This window comes from Rhinichthys klamathensis, unplaced genomic scaffold (assembly GCF_029890125.1).
Source record: "Rhinichthys klamathensis goyatoka isolate OS25496 unplaced genomic scaffold, OSU_Roscu_1.1 h1tg000304l_1, whole genome shotgun sequence".
Classification (NCBI taxonomy): Eukaryota; Metazoa; Chordata; class Actinopteri; order Cypriniformes; family Leuciscidae; genus Rhinichthys; species Rhinichthys klamathensis.
The window spans coordinates 255,393-274,354 of NW_026606823.1; the positions used below are offsets into that span (position 1 = coordinate 255,393).

The 18,962-nt window shown below is 42.0% G+C and overlaps 2 protein-coding genes across 2 annotated transcripts in view; one reads left to right on the forward strand and one right to left on the reverse strand.

Moving 5' to 3' along the window:
• Positions 1–18,962, reverse strand: part of dock1 (dedicator of cytokinesis 1) — a 283,215-nt gene that overhangs the window by 247,704 nt on the left and 16,549 nt on the right. The gene's annotated exons all lie outside the window — the stretch shown is intronic.
• LOC130104178 (disintegrin and metalloproteinase domain-containing protein 12) overlaps positions 1–18,962 on the forward strand; it is a 119,895-nt gene that overhangs the window by 64,713 nt on the left and 36,220 nt on the right. The window contains exons 8-11 of the mRNA XM_056270652.1: positions 1,546–1,617; positions 9,035–9,204; positions 9,440–9,524; positions 14,314–14,462. Of these exons, the coding sequence (XP_056126627.1) occupies positions 1,546–1,617; positions 9,035–9,204; positions 9,440–9,524; positions 14,314–14,462 (476 nt within the window). The remainder of the gene's footprint in view (positions 1–1,545; positions 1,618–9,034; positions 9,205–9,439; positions 9,525–14,313; positions 14,463–18,962) is intronic.

Consider the following 18,962-nt stretch of genomic DNA (forward strand, 5'->3'; position numbering starts at 1 on the left):
CCTTCAATCATCCAAGTCAGCGCTTCTAAACCAGTTGGTCGTGACCCAAAACTGAAATGCATTTCTGTTCTAAGTGGGTCATAGACATCAGTGATGCTCAGTGCAAATAATAGCTAACCGTATTATACTGTATGTACACACACACACATAGATATGTTTATCAACAAGCATTTTGGCACAGATTCATTAGTCACAACTAGTAGAAGCTAGATGAATTATGCAGATGTCAACACATCATGACACGCCCTCGTCCTCAAAAACCAGAACAAACTAAATGCGTTTAAAAGAAAAAATGAAATACAGATCAACACAGTGTTTTATACGCTGAATTATTGGCGTATACCAGCAATTTACAAGAAGCATTGGGAAACTAAACACTCAGACTAAGAAAATCCTGTTGGGAATCTGAACACGTCACAACAAATAATCAACATGGAAATTCATGGTAATATTCATAAATCTCAAAAAATAATATAAATAATATTGCAACCTTTTGGGTGTTGTGTTTTGGACACCACTTGATGTCCAATTGAAGTGTTATTTTAGTATCATTTATTACTATTATAGGTATTATTTATATTTTAAATGAGCTTTTAAAAAATATATTTTCAAATCTTTAATTTATAGTCATTTTTTAAATGTGCTTTTGTAGTTTTTACAAATAATTCCAAATTGTTTTAATTCATTTTAATTTCATGTTTAGTTTTATTTCAGTTAGTAATTTTAGTACTTCAACTTTCAGTAAGTTACATATCTGCTTATTTTCATTTAGTTGAAGTTTTTCATCTAATGTTTATTTTGTTTTGTCAGCTTAATTTCTATTAACAAAATGTTTTTAATAGTTATATTAAAATAAGCAAAACCAGCTGAACTACGTCATTGCGGCTCCATACATCCTGACCTCTATGTAAATACAAGGTCATGACCCCTTCGAGTTCAGGGAGTCAGGGAGATGAGAGGTCAAAGGTTAAAGCAGATTAGATTGTTTGTTTGCGCTGTAAGTGAGGACGCCCAGCTGTGATCACTTGACCTCTTTGTAGTTTGCCTGTTAAACAGTGTTTTTAATGTGCTTTAAGAAATGCTTTTTTCCCAAAATAACTTTTTTCTGTCATTGAGGGGCCTTTCAAATATCCTGTCACGTGATATTTTAAGGAAAAGAACAAAACCTGATCATTTGGTTTGTTGAGATGTAGGCCTACCTGTTGAAACCAGGAAGATGTTAAGGAAAGAGTTAGAAGTAGTGCATTTCTTATTGTCTTGGCAATCAAAGCTTCCTTCCTGATTATATTCACTCATCCTACAACACCCAGAGGCAGCAATCATGAGTGACACATTTCCAATCTGAGCTTTTATTTTGAAATGCCGTTTTTACATCCACCGACTGACAATCTGGACATCAAACACTTCTGGTCATGTTTGGCTCAACATCTGTGTGCCGCTGCCCGTGGAAAATGGATTACCTCATGTGACATTTACCACAGTCGGCCAATGAATGACACATTTGGCTGCAGTTTAAAGACTTTCTTGTTTTCCTTTGCATTTCAGTATCAGAAACAGGGGAAAGACGTGGAGAAAGTGAAACAGAGGCTTGCTGAAATAGCCAACTATGTGGACAAGGTAAAATTGGAAATTAAAAATTAATACCACCACATTAGAGATCAATTTCTAAAACACACACACACACACTGCAAAGGACTGCAGAGTAACAGGCTTTTTATTAAAGGGGTCATATAATGGTACATGCACTTTTACAAGTTGATTGTACTGAAATGTGTGTTGGCAGTGTCTGTACACAACCCTCATATAATGATAAAAATCCATCCAGTGGTTTTGTTTTAATCTCCTTATATGTTTTCCCCTGCCTCAAATCAAGCCGTTCGACCTTGTGACGTTACACGCTCGGAAGCCCCTCCCACGATTGTTGATTGACAGCAACGTTTCAACACAGACCCGCCCTCGCTCATGAGGGAGCTGTCAATCATAGTCTGCGCGGTTATACTCAATATAATTCATAATCCCACGTTTATACTGAACAACGCGTTATGGTTCTCTTACGAGAGTATCTCTCGTACTGCGTAATAGCTTTACGCTAGGGGAAAAACTCTTTTCCGCGAGATATTGAAGCCAAAAATTATCCTTTAATTTTTTATTAATGCAAAACGCTTTGCAGCAGCAAGCAAACATAGGCGAAACAGCTCGCGCGCCTATTGGTTGCTCTGCAGCAAATGCAGCAGCCTATCGAGAGAGACTCTGCGTGACGTAATGACCAATGGGGGCAATTCGCGCCCATATCGTCACGTCCCGCCAGAAGGGGCGTGGTCTCGCCCTATAAATATGCTCGTTAGGCTGATACAAGCTGATTTTTACCTCTTCAGCGAAGCACACGCATCGCTGGATCCGGAGTGAGAAGCCGCGCCGTCGAAGCAAGCCTTTCAGCGGGACGAGCTCTGGAGTCGCTGGCCTCGCCGCCTTCAACTGCCGTACCTGCTGCGCTTTCCGGCGTTCTATATCCTTTCAAATACTCTGTGTGTATTTCTCTGTTGAGAAGTGTTTGTTCGCTTACTTGACGCGACTTACACTTCTCTCACAAAAAGAGCAGCGTCTTTTTAAAGATGCCTTCCTGTGGCTCGTGCCGCGCCCCGCTCAGCGATGGAGATCGACACGTCATCTGTGTTTCCTGTCTGGGTGAGGATCACGCGGCTATCGCGCTCGCTGACGGCGGATGCCCTCATTGCGAGCTTTTGCCCATGGTGACTCTGAGGACGCGCCTGGCATCATTCTCCGAGCCTTCACCACAGCCCGCCGTGACGCCGCGCCGTAAAAAGCGCCGCGCCCAGCGCGCTCCCGAGCTATCTCCAGCCCGCCAAAGCTCGCCGGTTCGCCCGCCTGCTTCGCCGGCTTCGCTCGAGTCGCTCACTGACGGACAACGGCCGCCGCCTGCCGCCGCGTCCATCCACGAGCCTGACGAACCCTCCGAGGCGTGTTCTCTTCTGGCGTCCGATAGTGAGGATTGGGCGAGCTCTGTGGATCTCCCCTCCGCTAGCGTTTCCCGCCAGACCACTGGTAAGAGAGCCGGCATTGAGACTGAGCTGATGCGTCTGCTCTCTCAGGCCGTTGAAAGCATCGGCCTCGATTGGGAGGCGCCCGCGCAACCGCCGCGCAACAGGCGAGCTCTGTGGACCTCAGCCTTCTGTCCGCGAGTCGTCAAGGAAACGGGCCAGCATTCTACCCCGCCCCCCATGGGCGTGCGTCACCGGCAAATGAGAAAAGAGTGTGTTTTAGTCCCCGCCGAGGCCGGATTAATCTCCATTTCTCAAACATTTCTCAGCTCCTAGTTTGAGCGGCTGAAAATGTCATTATTGCAGCAATGAGCCTGTTGTATAACACGCACACCTGCATACAAACGCCGACACACACAAAACTGTGATGACGGTCTCTTATCTGCTTGCGCTAGTGTAGTTCTCCCTGTGGCCCAGTGGCGGAACCTGAAGCTTTCACGCGGGAGACCCGTGTTCGATCCCGGCTCTCGCAGCAGATAAAAAAAAAAAAAAAAAAAAAAATTTAGTCTCGCCGCGGCCAGACTTCCACCGAAACTTTTCGCTCGTTCAGTTCCAGATAATGCGACTGTTCCAGTGTATTTTGCAGTAAACAAGCTGGTACCACGGCCCGCTTGCCTGCACATAAAGGCCGTTTCCATGGCGACCCAGAAAAATCATTGTATTTCTGGTTTTCCGGCCACAGCCGATGGTGTTATAAGTGTAATAAAATGCTCACAGCCCAGTGTTCATTTCTACACACAAACACAGCCCGCCACGGTACAGGGCTCGCACAATTGTGCATTAAATGTAGTGAATGTGCCCACAACCCAGTGCCCACATACACTACCACGGTTTCTGTAAAACGAAACCAACACAAGTCTTCCTAGCCTCCTAGGAAATTGACGGTGTTTCAGTCTCGCCGTGGCCAGACTTCCACTGAAATTTTCGCTCGTTCAGTTCCAGAAAATGTGACTGTTCCAGTGTATTTTGCAGTAAGCAAGCCAGTACCATGCCCGCTTGCCTGCACACTAATGCTGTTCCCACGGCGACCCAGATAAATCACATAAATGGTGTATTTTCTGATATTCCGGCCACAGCCGATGGTGTTATGAGTGTATTGAAAATGCCTACAACCCAGGGCTCATTTCTACACACAAACACAGCCCGCAAAAATGCAGGGCTCGCACAAACAATCCGGCCACGGCCGATGGTGTTATGAGTGTTGTAAGAATGTCCACCCAGTGCCCATTCCCACACCCAGACACAGCCCGCCACGGTGCAGGGCTAGCACAAATAAACTCGACTCAGGTCGATTGTGCAAACAATGTAGTGAACGCGCCCATGTCACCATGCCCGCTCACACTACATGCTGCGTGTCCCATGGTTTCTGTAAAAACGAAACCAACACACATTCAGTCGGCCATGAACGACAGTGTTTTCAGTGTATTAAATGTGCCCGCAGCCCCGCGCCCACATTTTCTCACAGACACGCCGATTCCCACGGGATCTCCCCCGCTCGCTTTTTCTGCACAATCTGCCATAAAAAAGCTGAGCGCGGCCAGGTCGCCCGCTGTGATCAGCGCGCCCCCCGCCTCGAACGCTGTAAACACGGTGTTGTGTTCCCAGTATGCCCAGGCTCTCGAGCTGCCGTTTTGTCGCGGCCAGAGCCCGGATTTCATTCTGCCTCTAGCTATTCACGCAGATGCGTGGTCAAAGCTTCCCGGGGTTTCAGAATGGGTGCTGAACACTATAAAGAGAGGCTATTCGCTACAATTCGCTCGACGCCCGCGCCGTTATACGGCGCGCGTCGAAACTACGGTGAAAAACGAAGTATCTCATCTACTTCGTGCCGAAATAGCGAAACTACTGAGCAAAGGGGCTATAGAACCTTTATCTCAGGCTCAGAGCGAAGGGGGCCTATACAGCAGATATTTTCTGGTACCGAAAAAGGATGGGGGTCTCAGACCCATTTTAGATCTGCGGCAGCTGAACAGAGTGCTTGTGAAGCGCCAGTTCAGAATGCTTACGACCAGGAAAATCCTCGCGCAGGTGCGCTTCGGGGACTGGTTTATGTCGATAGATCTGAAAGACGCCTATTTCCAAATACAAATAGCGTCCCATCACAGGCGATTTTTGAGATTCGCCTTCGAGGGCCAGGCATATCAATACACAGTCCTGCCGTTCGGCCTGTCCCTAGCGCCTCGTACATTTACGAAGTGCATGGACGCGGCGCTCGCGCCCCTGAGACTTCAGGGCATGCGAGTTCTGAACTACTTGGACGATTGGCTGATTCTAGCTCGATCACGATCGGAGCTCATAGAACACAGGGCCGCATTGCTCGAGCACCTCGAGAAGCTGGGCCTCACAGTCAATTGGGCGAAGAGCTCACTGTCTCCCAGTCAGAAAATTTCCTTTCTGGGAACCGTGTTGGACTCGCTGTCCATGACAGCACGCCTGTCACCAGAGCGCGTGCTAAATATTCAGCGCGGCGTGAAATCCTTCCGCCACGGCGCGATAGTCCCGCTCAAAAGGTTTCAGAAAATGCTGGGGCTGATGGCCTCAGCAGCCTCTGTACTCCAGTTGGGCCTGCTCCGCATGCGCCCACTGCAGATGTGGCTGAAGACGCGGGTTCCACCCAGGGCATGGACAGCGGGTCTGTTTCGCCTCAGGGTCGACCTTCAGTGCGTTTCAGCTCTGAAACCTTGGAGAGAAACCGACTGGTATCAGTCAGGTGTAAGTCTGGGGACCGCTTCGAGCGTGAGGGTGGTGTCTACGGACGCCTCCACCTCGGGGTGGGGAGCGCTGCTCGAGGGCAGACCGCTAGCTGGCCTGTGGTCAGAACGGGAAAAGCTCCTTCGCATAAACTGCTTGGAGATGATAGCAGTCGACAAAGCGCTACGGCGTTTTTGTCCCCAGATAACAGGCCACCACGTCTTGGTCCGGTCGGACAACATGTCGGTGGTGGCATACATAAATCGCCAGGGCGGCGTCAGGTCACGAAACCTTTACAGGTTGACGGAACGCCTCCTGGTTTGGGCTCAGCACAACCTGCTCTCACTGAGAGCGGCGCACGTGCCTGGTCACCTGAACGTGGGACCAGACAGACTGTCCAGGAACAACGTTCCAGCAGGGGAATGGTCGCTGCACCCGCAGACGGTCCAGCTGCTGTGGAAAACGTTCGGCAGAGCTCAGGTGGACCTATTCGCGTCCCAAGAAAACGCTCATTGCCCGGAGTTTTTCTCGAAAAGCAAGGACGCGCTGGCTCATGTTTGGCCCCGCTGCCCCCTGTATGCTTTTCCTCCTGTCTCGCTCCTGCCTCAGGTGTTGGAACGAATCAGGGAAAACGGATGCCCAGTGCTGCTTGTAGCCCCGCTCTGGACGAACCAGACGTGGTTCCCTGCCCTGATGCAGCTGACCAGCACTGCCCCATGGCCTGTACCATTGAGGAGAGACCTCCTCTCTCAGGCGGAGGGCTCGATCTGGCACCCTCGCCCGGAGTTATGGTCCCTGCACGCATGGGCCATCAACGGGTACCCGCTAGCCTCCCAGAGGGAGTGCTAAACACGATCGCGCAGGCTAGAGCTCCGTCTACCAGGCGGCTCTACTCCTCGAAATGGTCTGTTTTCTCTACATGGTGTCAGGCCCAGAGCCTTTCACCTGTGGAGTGCGGGGTTGCGGAAGTGCTTTCCTTCCTTCAAGAGCTACTGGATAAGGGCAGGACCCCATCCACGCTCAAAGTATATGTGGCGGCCATAGCAACGTTTGCAAAACCGGTGTCTGGCCAGTCGCTTGGGAAAAACGACTTAGTCGTGCGTTTCCTTAGGGGAGCTCGGAGGCTGAACCCTCCAAGGCCCCCTTCAGTCCCGACGTGGGACCTTTCCACGGTCTTGGAGGCCATGAAAGGCGCCCCGTTCGAGCCAATCCAGCTGGTGGACATGAAACACCTGTCGTTCAAGACAGTGTTTCTCATGGCTCTCGCTTCAGTGAAGCGCATAGGGGACCTACAGGCGCTTTCAGTAAGCGCGTCGTGTATGGAGTTTGGGCCTAATGACTCAAAGGTCATTCTCAAACCGAAACACGGGTATGTCCCGAAATCCCTCAACACGCCGTTCAGCGCCCAGGTCATTTCCCTGTCTGCCCTTCCGGTTCTCAGTGAGGAGGAGGATGCAAGTCTCTTCTGCCCCGTCAGGGCATTGAGAGCTTATGTGGCACGCTCGTCTGTTTTCAGACAGACGGAGCAGCTTTTTGTTTTGTTCGGCGGGCGTTCCAAGGGACTTGCCGCCTCAAAACAGAGCCTATCCAGATGGATAGTGGATGCCATCGCGCTCGCTTACTCTGCGAAGGGCTTACAGTGCCCCTTGGGTGTCAGGGCGCATTCCACGAGAGGCGTGGCCTCTTCGTGGGCATGGTCTAGCGGGGTTTCCCTGCAAGATATCTGTACGGCCGCGGGCTGGGCCTCGCCGTCTACATTTATAAAATACTATAACCTGGAGGTACCCGCCTTACAAGCTAAGCTTTTGGCGGTCTAGAATTCAGTGCTATTTGCCCCGCTCTGCGGCCCAGATGCTGAGTTTACTGCAGCCCCATGAGTGTTGACTCACGTATGGCCGCCCAGATCAGGCTGAATGCTTTCACCCTGGCTGCGCGTTTGATGGTCATATAATAGCCCCGCTGGGTGCTTTTTTATAGGGAATGACACTTCCAGCCTCTCTTCCTTTACTCTATGTGAGTTTATGGTGATTATGCACTACATGAGCCCTGGGCTTCGGCCCCTGGGACTTTGGTGTTGGATCCCTTTACGCACGGCGTGTTGCATTGTGTTCCCCTAGCGTAAAGCTATTACGCAGTACGAGAGATACTCTCGTAAGAGAACGTACTCGGTTACTAACGTAACCTCGGTTCTCTCTAGAGAGGGAACGAGTACTGCGTATCTTGCCGTGCGTGGAATACGCTCTGGTTCGCTTCAGCGATAAAAACCAGCTTGTATCAGCCTAACGAGCATATTTATAGGGCGAGACCACGCCCCTTCTGGCGGGACGTGACGATATGGGCGCGAATTGCCCCCATTGGTCATTACGTCACGCAGAGTCTCTCTCGATAGGCTGCTGCATTTGCTGCAGAGCAACCAATAGGCGCGCGAGCTGTTTCGCCTATGTTTGCTTGCTGCTGCAAAGCGTTTTGCATTAATAAAAAATTAAAGGATAATTTTTGGCTTCAATATCTCGCGGAAAAGAGTTTTTCCCCTAGCGTAAAGCTATTACGCAGTACTCGTTCCCTCTCTAGAGAGAACCGAGGTTACGTTAGTAACCGAGTACGTTATTGTGTTATTGAGTTACAAATGGTGTATATGCACAGAACAGAGAGGCGGGGTGAGCAAAGCTCATTATCATTTAAAGGCATATGCACTGAAACGGCGTGCTGAAAACAGAGCTGTTTTTGACCAGGTAAAATAAGTGTTTTCTTACAATACTAATGAGAATTTTTAATTAAAGTATATTACAAACTTTTAATTTAGACCCTAAAGAATCATATTAGCTTGTACAAAAATGGCATTATATGACCCCTTTAATAATAAAAATAAAACAAAACCAAACTAAAACTACCCCGAGGGGGAAACCATGACCAGCAGAATAGCTTGACTTGACTTGAGTTGTCGACGATCTAGCACAGGACTGCAAACAGTCTTACTGTGTTATAAGTTAATTTTATTATTTTTAATTTATTTTAAAATAGGTTTTATGTATGTTTAATGCATGTATGTTTCGTATGCTACTGGATACTTGAATTTCCCTCGGGATCTATCTATCTATCACAAGGAGAATAAATAGGGAGTAAACAAGGCAGGGAATTTCTAATCTTTGTAATTATACAAATGTTCATATTTGTGTATCTACTTGTGTATCTAAAGCCAGATTTTGTTGGGTTTTAGTCCCTTGAAACATCATTGCTGTTCTGGTTTAACCTGATTAGCTAATGTTAGCGCTGCCGTGTTTCAGTTTTACAGATCACTGAATATCCGTGTGGCTCTGGTGGGGCTGGAGGTGTGGAGTGACGGAGACAAATGCTCCATCACACAGGATCCGTTTACATCGCTCCACGAGTTCCTGGACTGGAGAAAACTCAAGCTGCTCCCGCAGAGACCTCACGATAACGCTCAGCTGATCAGGTAACCGCTGAGAGCCGGCAGGGGGAAAACACCACATGCGGTTTACCACTACAATCAATGCACTTTTGCTTCCAGGAAATTGTTTCGCCATTTCTTATTTTGAAATGTTGAAAACTACATGAGGTTTCTTTCTTTCTTTCTTTACACCTCATTTCTTTCGAAAATGTTCCCAGGCTGATGTATGATGCTGTAGATGAACATCTGTGTCACATGACTTCCTGTTTTCCCTCCTCAGTGGGGTTTATTTTCAGGGCACCACCATCGGCATGGCTCCCATTATGAGCATGTGCACTGTGGAGCAGTCAGGGGGAATCGTCATGGTGAGTGACATCTGTCAATCATTCCTGATGAATGATCATTTTAGAATGTTAGCATTCTAAAAGACGCTGGGTTGTTTCAACTCATGTTTGGGTCAAATATGGACAAACCCAACCGTTGAGTTAAAAAATTAATTCAAAAATTGAAACCAGCATCCATATTTTAACCAAACATGGGTTGAAACAACCCAGCATTTTTTTGGAGTAGATGTGGTTCACTTATATTTTTGAGTATTTAAAATGTTGTCAGCTTCAATAATATATATATATATATATAACAGAGTTGCTTAATTTGAAACCAAAGAAACTGTCACGTGGTTGGAGGAACGAACCCAAGCGCAGACAGCAAATAACTCTTTTTAAATCATTTAAATAAATCATTATTTTTGAGTTTATTGATGACAAAACAGAAAACAAAACCCAAGATGGGGCAAAACAAGACAGGTTAAACTAATAAAACACCTTTACAAAACAAGACGGTTAACAGGTACTCACAGCTTGATACGATAGACAAGATTCACAGAAAGTTTGACATGGATCTTGACACAGTTTTGACAATGAACCGATAAAGGACAGCAAACACAAGGGGATAATAGGGAGACACTAATGACACGAACAGAACAGGTGAAACTGACTAGACAATAAAGACAAGATGAGGATAACAAGGTTACGTAATGAGACAACACAAGCACATGGCCCAAACAACAGGCCATGCGCTTGTACACAAAACATGGTTCTGCCATGATCCTGCCACAAGCCTAGGAAAATCAAGAGCATGATGGCAGAATCATGACAGAAACTTCATTTTGTCACATCATATCTCTGTTTTATGTATTTTAGTCGCACTGCAAGCATCAGGTAGTTCAGATGAGGACACTAACTCACTCAGCATGGACATCTAGAGGCGCTTCCACATAAATCAAACCAACACATTGATCACAGCACACGACGATTACATTCTACTGAGACACAAAATCAAAGCAGCTCTCTGAGATACTGAGATACACGTCTGTGGTCAGAGGAAAGAGCTGCATGTGTTCTTGCTCAGCAAATCATTTGAAGTTGCAGTCATTAAACTGTTGGCTTATTTATGGCTGGATACCTGACTAATAACACCTCCAGTTTAATAACACAAGCATTCGAAGCAAACTAATCGCTTTCGTTCTGCTTGCATAGAGTGTGTTTTTGGCTTTAAGGTTAGAGTAAATTGGACCATCTCAGTATTTGTGCTTCGATTGAGGATCCCATTACGTGGAGCTTCTCCATTATGGATCATGTGATCACCAAAACAGACGAAACAACAAAAGACATGCATGTTTTCTTCATTGACTCATTCGTCGGAGGCATTTTATTCCCTTTGGCCGCCTCTTGCAGACTGTTTGCATGATAGACTTCTGTTTTTGCTGTTTGATTTAGTGGAGTTGCTACTATAAAAGCCTCAACATTTCACAGAAGCATGGCACGATCTCGACATTGTGTTACGAGAGGTTTTGTCCTCATTTGACCATTTCTCATGAGTGATAATAGGACTTAAGCTTCCTGAAAATGCATTTGATGGTAAACGAGATGATTATGTTCAGCTGAGAATTCTCCAGTCACACATCCATTGTAAATAAAATTCACAAATGTTATCAAAAGAAGAGAAATGAGAGTGCAAATGGAGACTTTTTCCTTGAGTCTCCTGCTTCTCTGATTTTTCTTCTGCAAAAAAACATGCTAGTAATCTTGAATTTGTCTCCTCTAGAGTGAGAAAATTGTAACTTTTGCCACAGTGCATTCGGATAAAAGCATCCTTTAACCAATGAGGCTTTTGCAAATCCAATTTGCTGTATTCCCGCTTGGTTTCAAACTGATCTGGTTCTTTTCACATTCGCTAAAAGGACTTTACACACTCCTGTCCTCCATCATAACGCTCCATCAAACTTCATCTATTGTGTATTCACTGGTGCAGCATTGCATCATTCATATTTAAATAGAAGTCATTGTCATACTTTTCTTGACAAGCATGCATTCTTTCTATGCAAATTAAGCTCATTATAAAACGTGGCAGATTTATAAACATCAGCATTTTCGCCTGATACGCTTATTAAATGCTTGGAAAGCTGGCTGGAAGAAAAAGTTTATTGTCTGTAGCCAGTTTTTTTTTTTAATAAAATGTAAACCTCATATGCAACATATCTCGACCGTTCAAAAGTTTGTGGTCAGTAAGATTTGATATTTTTGAAAGAAGTCTCTTTTGCTCACCAATGCTGCATTTATGTGATCAAAAATACATAAATATTGTGAAATATTATAACAATTTAAAAGAAGTGTTTTCATTTTGAATATATGTTCAAATATAATTTATTCCTGTGATCAAAGCTGAATGTTCAGCATCATTACTCCAGTCTTCAGTGTCACATGATCCTTCAGAAATCTGTATAATATGATGATTTGCTGCTCAAGAAATATTTATCATCATCAGTGTTGAAATCAGTTGTGATGCGTCACGTTTTTGTGGAAATCTCGAAATAGAAAGTTCATAAGAACATTATTTATTTGAAATAGAAATCATGATAAATGTTTACTCGCACTTTTGATTGATTTAATGCACCCTCGATGAATAAAAGTATTAATTTCTTAAAACTTCTTCTTGACCCTAAACTTTTTAAAATAATTTGGTTCGAGTATTTTTTTCTTTCTTAAATCATAAGCTCTGAAAGAGCATCTTCTGGGCATTAAAACTTTCCTCTGCTCAACTTTTTTCGGCACAAACCACCTGACACGAATAATCACTCAGACGCTCAGAACTGAACTAAAGCTGGTGATTTTCTTCATTTTAATTTGATTTTCATGTGTTTGGCAGACGCGTCCTTACCAAAGCGACTTACAGGAATGACTGTAATTGTGTCTGTCCTGCCTCATCAGCACACACACACCCTTCCCCAAACAGAACGGTTTGGTTGTGTTCTGGCAGCGCTCGAGCAATTACAGCAGCGCACGGATCTTGAGTTATGCTGCTCTGACGGATTTGTGGAAAAGTAATTATAAAGGCCGTTATTGTCTGCTCATTACTGATCTCATGTGAAACCGTTTTCTGAGAGAAAAACAAACGTGCAGGAGGAGAGATGTGGGGATAAATCTAATCTGGGGAGGGAAGGTGGAACAGAACGGATAACGCCTTTCGGCTCTCTGGGGTCACAAAGGAAGAAATTGCTCTTGTTTGTTTTAAATTGAAATTGATTGCTTATTTTAAATCACCAAGCTGCTTTCAAGGATGTGGATTTATTTTATTTTTTTGCTTGCCTGACACTTTCAGTATTGATGCATGTTTCCACCATGGAAAAAATAAAAAATAAAAGGTAACTGTGACTGTATCACACTAGTCTGACTTTTTTTCTCAGAACTTTGAGATATAAACTCAGAATTGCGATAAATAAACTTGGAATTCTGAGGGATAAAATTAATAGTTGTGAGATAGTCACAATAATTTTTTTTTTCTTTTTTTTTATTCTGTGGCAGAAAGAGAAAAACAGAATTTCGAGATGTAAACCGAGAACTCAGTAAAACAAGTCTACATTGGTGGTAAAGCATTACCTAGTAAACATCAAGTAACTAGTAAACATTACTTATAAATTTAAAACAAAATATCTGATTTACTTTTTCAAATATGTATAAGTTACTTTGTTTCCTATGTATTGACTGACAGCTCTCCTGTTGACAGAGGCGTTGTGTGCGCAGAGCAAACATGATGATTATTGTAGTTCTTGACTAAATGTGAGCATTTACTCATCTCACTTACACCAAAACAGATTCAGTATTCCTCAAAATGAATAAAAACAGTGAAATGCAAACTCAGACTATTACGCAATAATTAAATATGTTAAATAATACAAAACTACTTTATGTATTTAATCTCACTTTATCAACCAATGTCTTTGCTGCTGCTGACCTTCGATGATCAAATTCAACCATACTAAGTAAATACGCATTTGTTTTATTTATTTTTGTTTTTATTGCTGAAGTAAGAGGCTGCGTCCGAAATCGCGTAGGTACTTATTTTGAAAAAGTAATTAATTCACGACGGCTAAAAAAGTATGTTCTATAGCCTATAGTATTAGTGTGTGTAGTATGAATGTAATCTGGACGCACTACATTCGCCATGTTGTTATTATCATGTGACCTACCGGCATCAGTTGTGTCGCTTCACTGCCATTCATAAATCCTCTCCCGTGGCCTCATGGGATAGTAAAGTGCCCATCATATGCACTCTTCAGAATCTCACCGGAAGAAGTAGATCATCCGGGTACTTCTTTTCCTACTCATTTATGAGTACTCTGAATTCGGACATAATTATTTTGCCACATACTGTTTTTCTCCTATATAGTAGGGAAGTATGCGATTTCGGATGTAGCCAAAGTGCTGAACTTTCTTCTCCTGCATCCTTTTCTTCTGCAATCCAGAATGGCAGCAACGCTGAAATGTACAGGCATGAATTTCCATTTCCTTTTGCATTTGGCCTTTTCGTGTGAAAGGGCCTTAACATGTGCCAAAAATAGAACTAATATATTTTTTTTGTTAGTAAAAAAAAAAAGCAAGCAAGTCCAGCCCAAGTGAGAAACAGTAGCGCAAAAGCAATATAACATTACTTTCCATAAAAACTAACCTAATTAGTTACTTTTTTAGGGAGTAACGCAATATTGTAACACATTAGAGTAATTTTCCCCGACACTGGAATTGCGAGATGTAAACTCTCAATTGTGAGAAAGAAGGTCGCACTTTTTTTTACTTTCTCGCTCTCTCTGTGTTTTAGGATCACTCTGATAACCCCCTCGGCGCTGCGGTTACTTTGGCCCATGAGCTCGGACACAACTTTGGCATGAATCATGACACGCCGGAGCGCGGGTGCGGGTGCAGAGCGACTGTGGACCGAGGCGGATGTATCATGACCCCCTCCACTGGGTGAGAGCAACCAAAAAATTGCAGTTTGTAAACAGTGATGGTGGTTTTTCTGTGGCCGGAGCCTGGAGTCAGAAAGTGTCTGTTCTGCAGTTCTATGGAAGCCACAGAATAAAAGAATTAAAAAGGTAAATGCAAGTTTATATCCCACATTTCTGATTTTTTGTCTCAGAATTGCTAGTTTAAATCCTGCAATTCTGACTTTTTTTCTCAGAATTTTGATATAAACTTGCAATTGCGAGTTACAAAGTCCTAATTGCGAGATATAAACGTGCATTTTTTTTTTTACAATATCGTATGATGCCATCTAATGATGAATTTCTTTTAATATATTATTATCAACCCATTCATTCTCCAAACCGCTTATCCATCGTCTCGGGCCGCAGGTAGGGGAAACACCATGGACACATTGTCAGTCCCTGTATTATTCCTATTTAAAATAATAATAAAAAAAAGGTTATTTATATATTATTAAATATTTAAGTGCCATCTTGTGTTAAAATATATATATTAAATCAATATATTTTAATTAAAAAAAAAAATATATATATATATATATATATATATTTATTTATTTTAAATATTAATATATTTTGATGTTTTATTGTGGAGAATTATTTTTAATATTAATATTTCTTGCACATATGGATATATTTTGGTGCCATATAGAGGTGAATATTTAAATATTTTAAGTATATTTCAAATGACATTTTCTTGCTCAATAACTCATCTAAAGGAAGTAAGTCAGGTTTTACTAGAACCAAAAAATTACAATTCTTGGTAACACTTTATTTTGATGATCCCTTTTGAACATTACTAATTATAAGTAACTTTGCAACTACATGTCAACTAACTCTCATTAGAGTATTAGTAGACTGTCTGATTAATGTCTGTTAAGTTTTTTCATAAAAAATGTTTTTGCATGAGAGTCACCAGTGTTCCCCAAAATATCTTGTGTTCAGCAGAAAATCCTGTAACTCGTCAGCTGACGTTGTGAGCGTGAATCATTTTCTTATTCCGTTTTACCTAGAATCTCATGTCACCTTCATCCGGCCTCCAGCATATGACGATTCTGTTAGAGGTTAGCTGTATTTCTGCCTCATTACTCTATAATGAGCTGATTTGGTCATCTGCACAACAGCAGACTTCAACACCCCACCTGGCGGGACGGCATTAGCCTTTAGCCACATGCTTCCAATTGACCCCACTAGTACATGTCTGATAGTTATTTCATAAAAACATCAGAGCTTGTGCAACTTGGTGCTGATTTATTGTCATCTGTTGTGCTGTTATACGGGACGCCTGGTTTTATGGGCAGATGTTCTGAACTCGAAACACATGAAATTAAATGCATCCGTACAAAACATGGAGACAATTTTAGTTCATACTGATTAAATTCTTGAAACAATAGAGGGTTTAGTTAACCTTTTTTAGGAATAAATTGCGTTACGCATGTTTTGAAGCACATATTTACTGATCAGAGTAAATATGTGCAGTCGTGGGCTATATATATATATATATACTGGATGTTGTATATAAAATACAACTGTTAATGGCCGAAATTTTGGTGGAATAAATAAACATGTTATTCTAAGTTGTGAAATTATATTATATTATATTATATTATATTATATTATATTATATTATATTATATTATATTATATTATATTATATTATATTATATTATATTATATTATATTATATTATATTATATATTATAATATAATATAGTATATTATATTATATTATATTATTTTACTTCAATCCATTTTCTAAACCGTTTATCCTCTGTAAGGTAGCAGGGATTCTTTATATTACATTATATTAATTATATTATATTATATTATATTATATTATATTATATTATATTATATTATATTATATTATATTATATTATATTATATTATATTATATTATATTATATTATATTATATTATATTATATTATATTATATTATATTTAGGGCTGGGCAACGATTAATCGCGAATTAATCACATCCAAAATAAAAGTTTGTGTTTACATAATATATGTGTGTGTAGTGTGTAGAATTATTTTGTATATATAAATACACACACATGCATGTATATATTTAAAAAAAAATGTGTTATTAATATATCAAATATTTATATTTATATATAATATGAATTATGTAAATAAAGTATATACATGCAAATATTTCTTAAATATATACATGCATGTGTGTGTATTTATACAAAATAATTATACACACACTACACACACATATATTATGTAAACACAAACTTTTATTTTGGATGCGATTAATCGTTGCCCAGCCCTATTATATTATATTAATTATATTATATTATAAAATTGTCATATCACTGACTTAGAAAAAGCTGGTAAAAATGAAAGACAAAAGAATTAAGCTTCTAAATCAGCAAATAAACGTCATGCATCTTCAAGCACACGTGTGAAACAAACACAAACGTATAGATAACGCCTAACTTTATTGTTGAACTTCTGACTTTTTATTAGACAGAAATAGCAAAGAGTGACAAAAAGAGGGTAAATGGGGTCAGAAATGAACATGCACCGCATGATTGACAGGCACTGGGCGTTTCTGACTGGCTCAGTGTCAGTGCTGTTATAGAAACTGGTGTGATTTCTCACGGGACCAATCTCAGTGGTATCCGTCAGGTAGCAGAGACATTTAATGTGTGGGATTCCACAGAATTGGCTTGCAGCAGTTTTTGAGTCTGTAATAGCAGTTGTCTTGTTTAATTCTAGGGAAGTAAATCACACATTTGCAGGCCATGTTACATTTTCTCAGGAGGCAGATGGTTTGCGTAGCGGCCAACTCAATCCCAGCATTCTCTGGTGTGTATCAGTTCATCTGCACGAGTGTTTTAGCTGGACTGTGTCCTGTGTGTGTGACCTGGACTGCACCCATGATAAACGCTCGATTATGTGCTCATAAAGAGGTGTCTTGAAGAACCTGGTCTTGGTGACCAGATGAGAAAAACAGATCTCATCCAGAAGTAGAAAGAGAGACAGAAAGTAAGAAACGTATTTGTCAGATTTGTTCCACCTTCAGCACCTTATACAAATAAGAGTCTGGAATCGAACAATTAAAGATGGATATTTGTTCCATTACTGCACATTAGTCTGTGCAGAGAGCTTTCATAGATCAAAGCGTAACTGAGTTTAACATCACAGCAGGTGCTCGTTTTGGAGCTTCACATCTATATAATTGCATTAATTAAGACATGAGTGGTGAAAAATCCCTCTGAGATCTGAAGCAGCTTCAGGTTTGATGAATCTAATCTCAAGTAGCCAGACTGTATTTGCACAACGTGTGGTCAGAGACTTATTCTGAAGAAGACCGGAAGAGATGGACAGCTCAAGCCACCAGCATCATTTTTAATGTGAGTTTGAACTGAATTAGCCTGGGTTTCCCCATACTGCCTTTGCGCAGCGCGATTTTATTCACGCTGCTAGGCGGTCTGGATACCATGGACCAAATTTTCACCTCAGCGAGGGGACCAATCACAGAACGGGGAGGGAGCAGCAAGACGATGACGACGTCTATGCGACACACCGAAGCAGTTTGTTTACCTATGGATCAAACATGGCAGCAGACAGCAGACGAATGTTACCTTTCGATGCAGCCTTGGATACATACGCCATCGTGTACACATAAATCTCTGAGCCATCGTCTTCTTCCTCGTCTAATTTCTGTCGCTCTACTATACGTCATCTGGTATAATTGAAACGATTGGCTATGAGCTACGTACAGGCGCATTTGATAAACATTCGTAGCACCCAATAAACGGCTCTGGTCATTAGTAAACCACGCCTCAAATACGAGAAAATGACCATGTGGTCATTTGTCATCAATGTCAATGAGACGTGGTCTGACGTTAGCCAGGCTAGAACTGAATTAAAATGTAAAGGACATTCTCAATTCAAATGGGTGAGAATTTCAGTTCATTTCTAAAGTTAATTTGAATAAATTGTGGTTAGAAACAAAAAATAATTGAAACCAGAAAGCCAGAGACTAAAGACAGGTTTTGACATAATCAAAAGTTTTTAAATCATTTCACTTTTTATTTCAGATGGATGAGAAAAATAAAGTGGATGGATTAGCTTTCACAGATACGCACTTTAAAGAGAAATGACAATCATTTATTCACCCTCATGTCATTCCAAACTTGTATGACAATACAATAAACCATTTTTTTGGACTTCCTTCAAAATATCGATCAGCAGAAGAAAGTCATGCAGGTTTTAGAATGACATGAAGGTGAGTAAATGACCAGAGATTTCATTTTTGGGTGAGCTATTCCTTTAAAAATCACTGGATGTGATAAATTGTAACAGAAGGACTCTGGTAGGCTCTCTCTTCCTCTCCATTGTGCCCACACACACACACACACACACACACACACACACGCACACACACACACACACGCACGCACACACACACACGCACACACAGGTTCTGTGGCTCCTAACGCTGCTATATTTGTTCCTGTTTCTAGA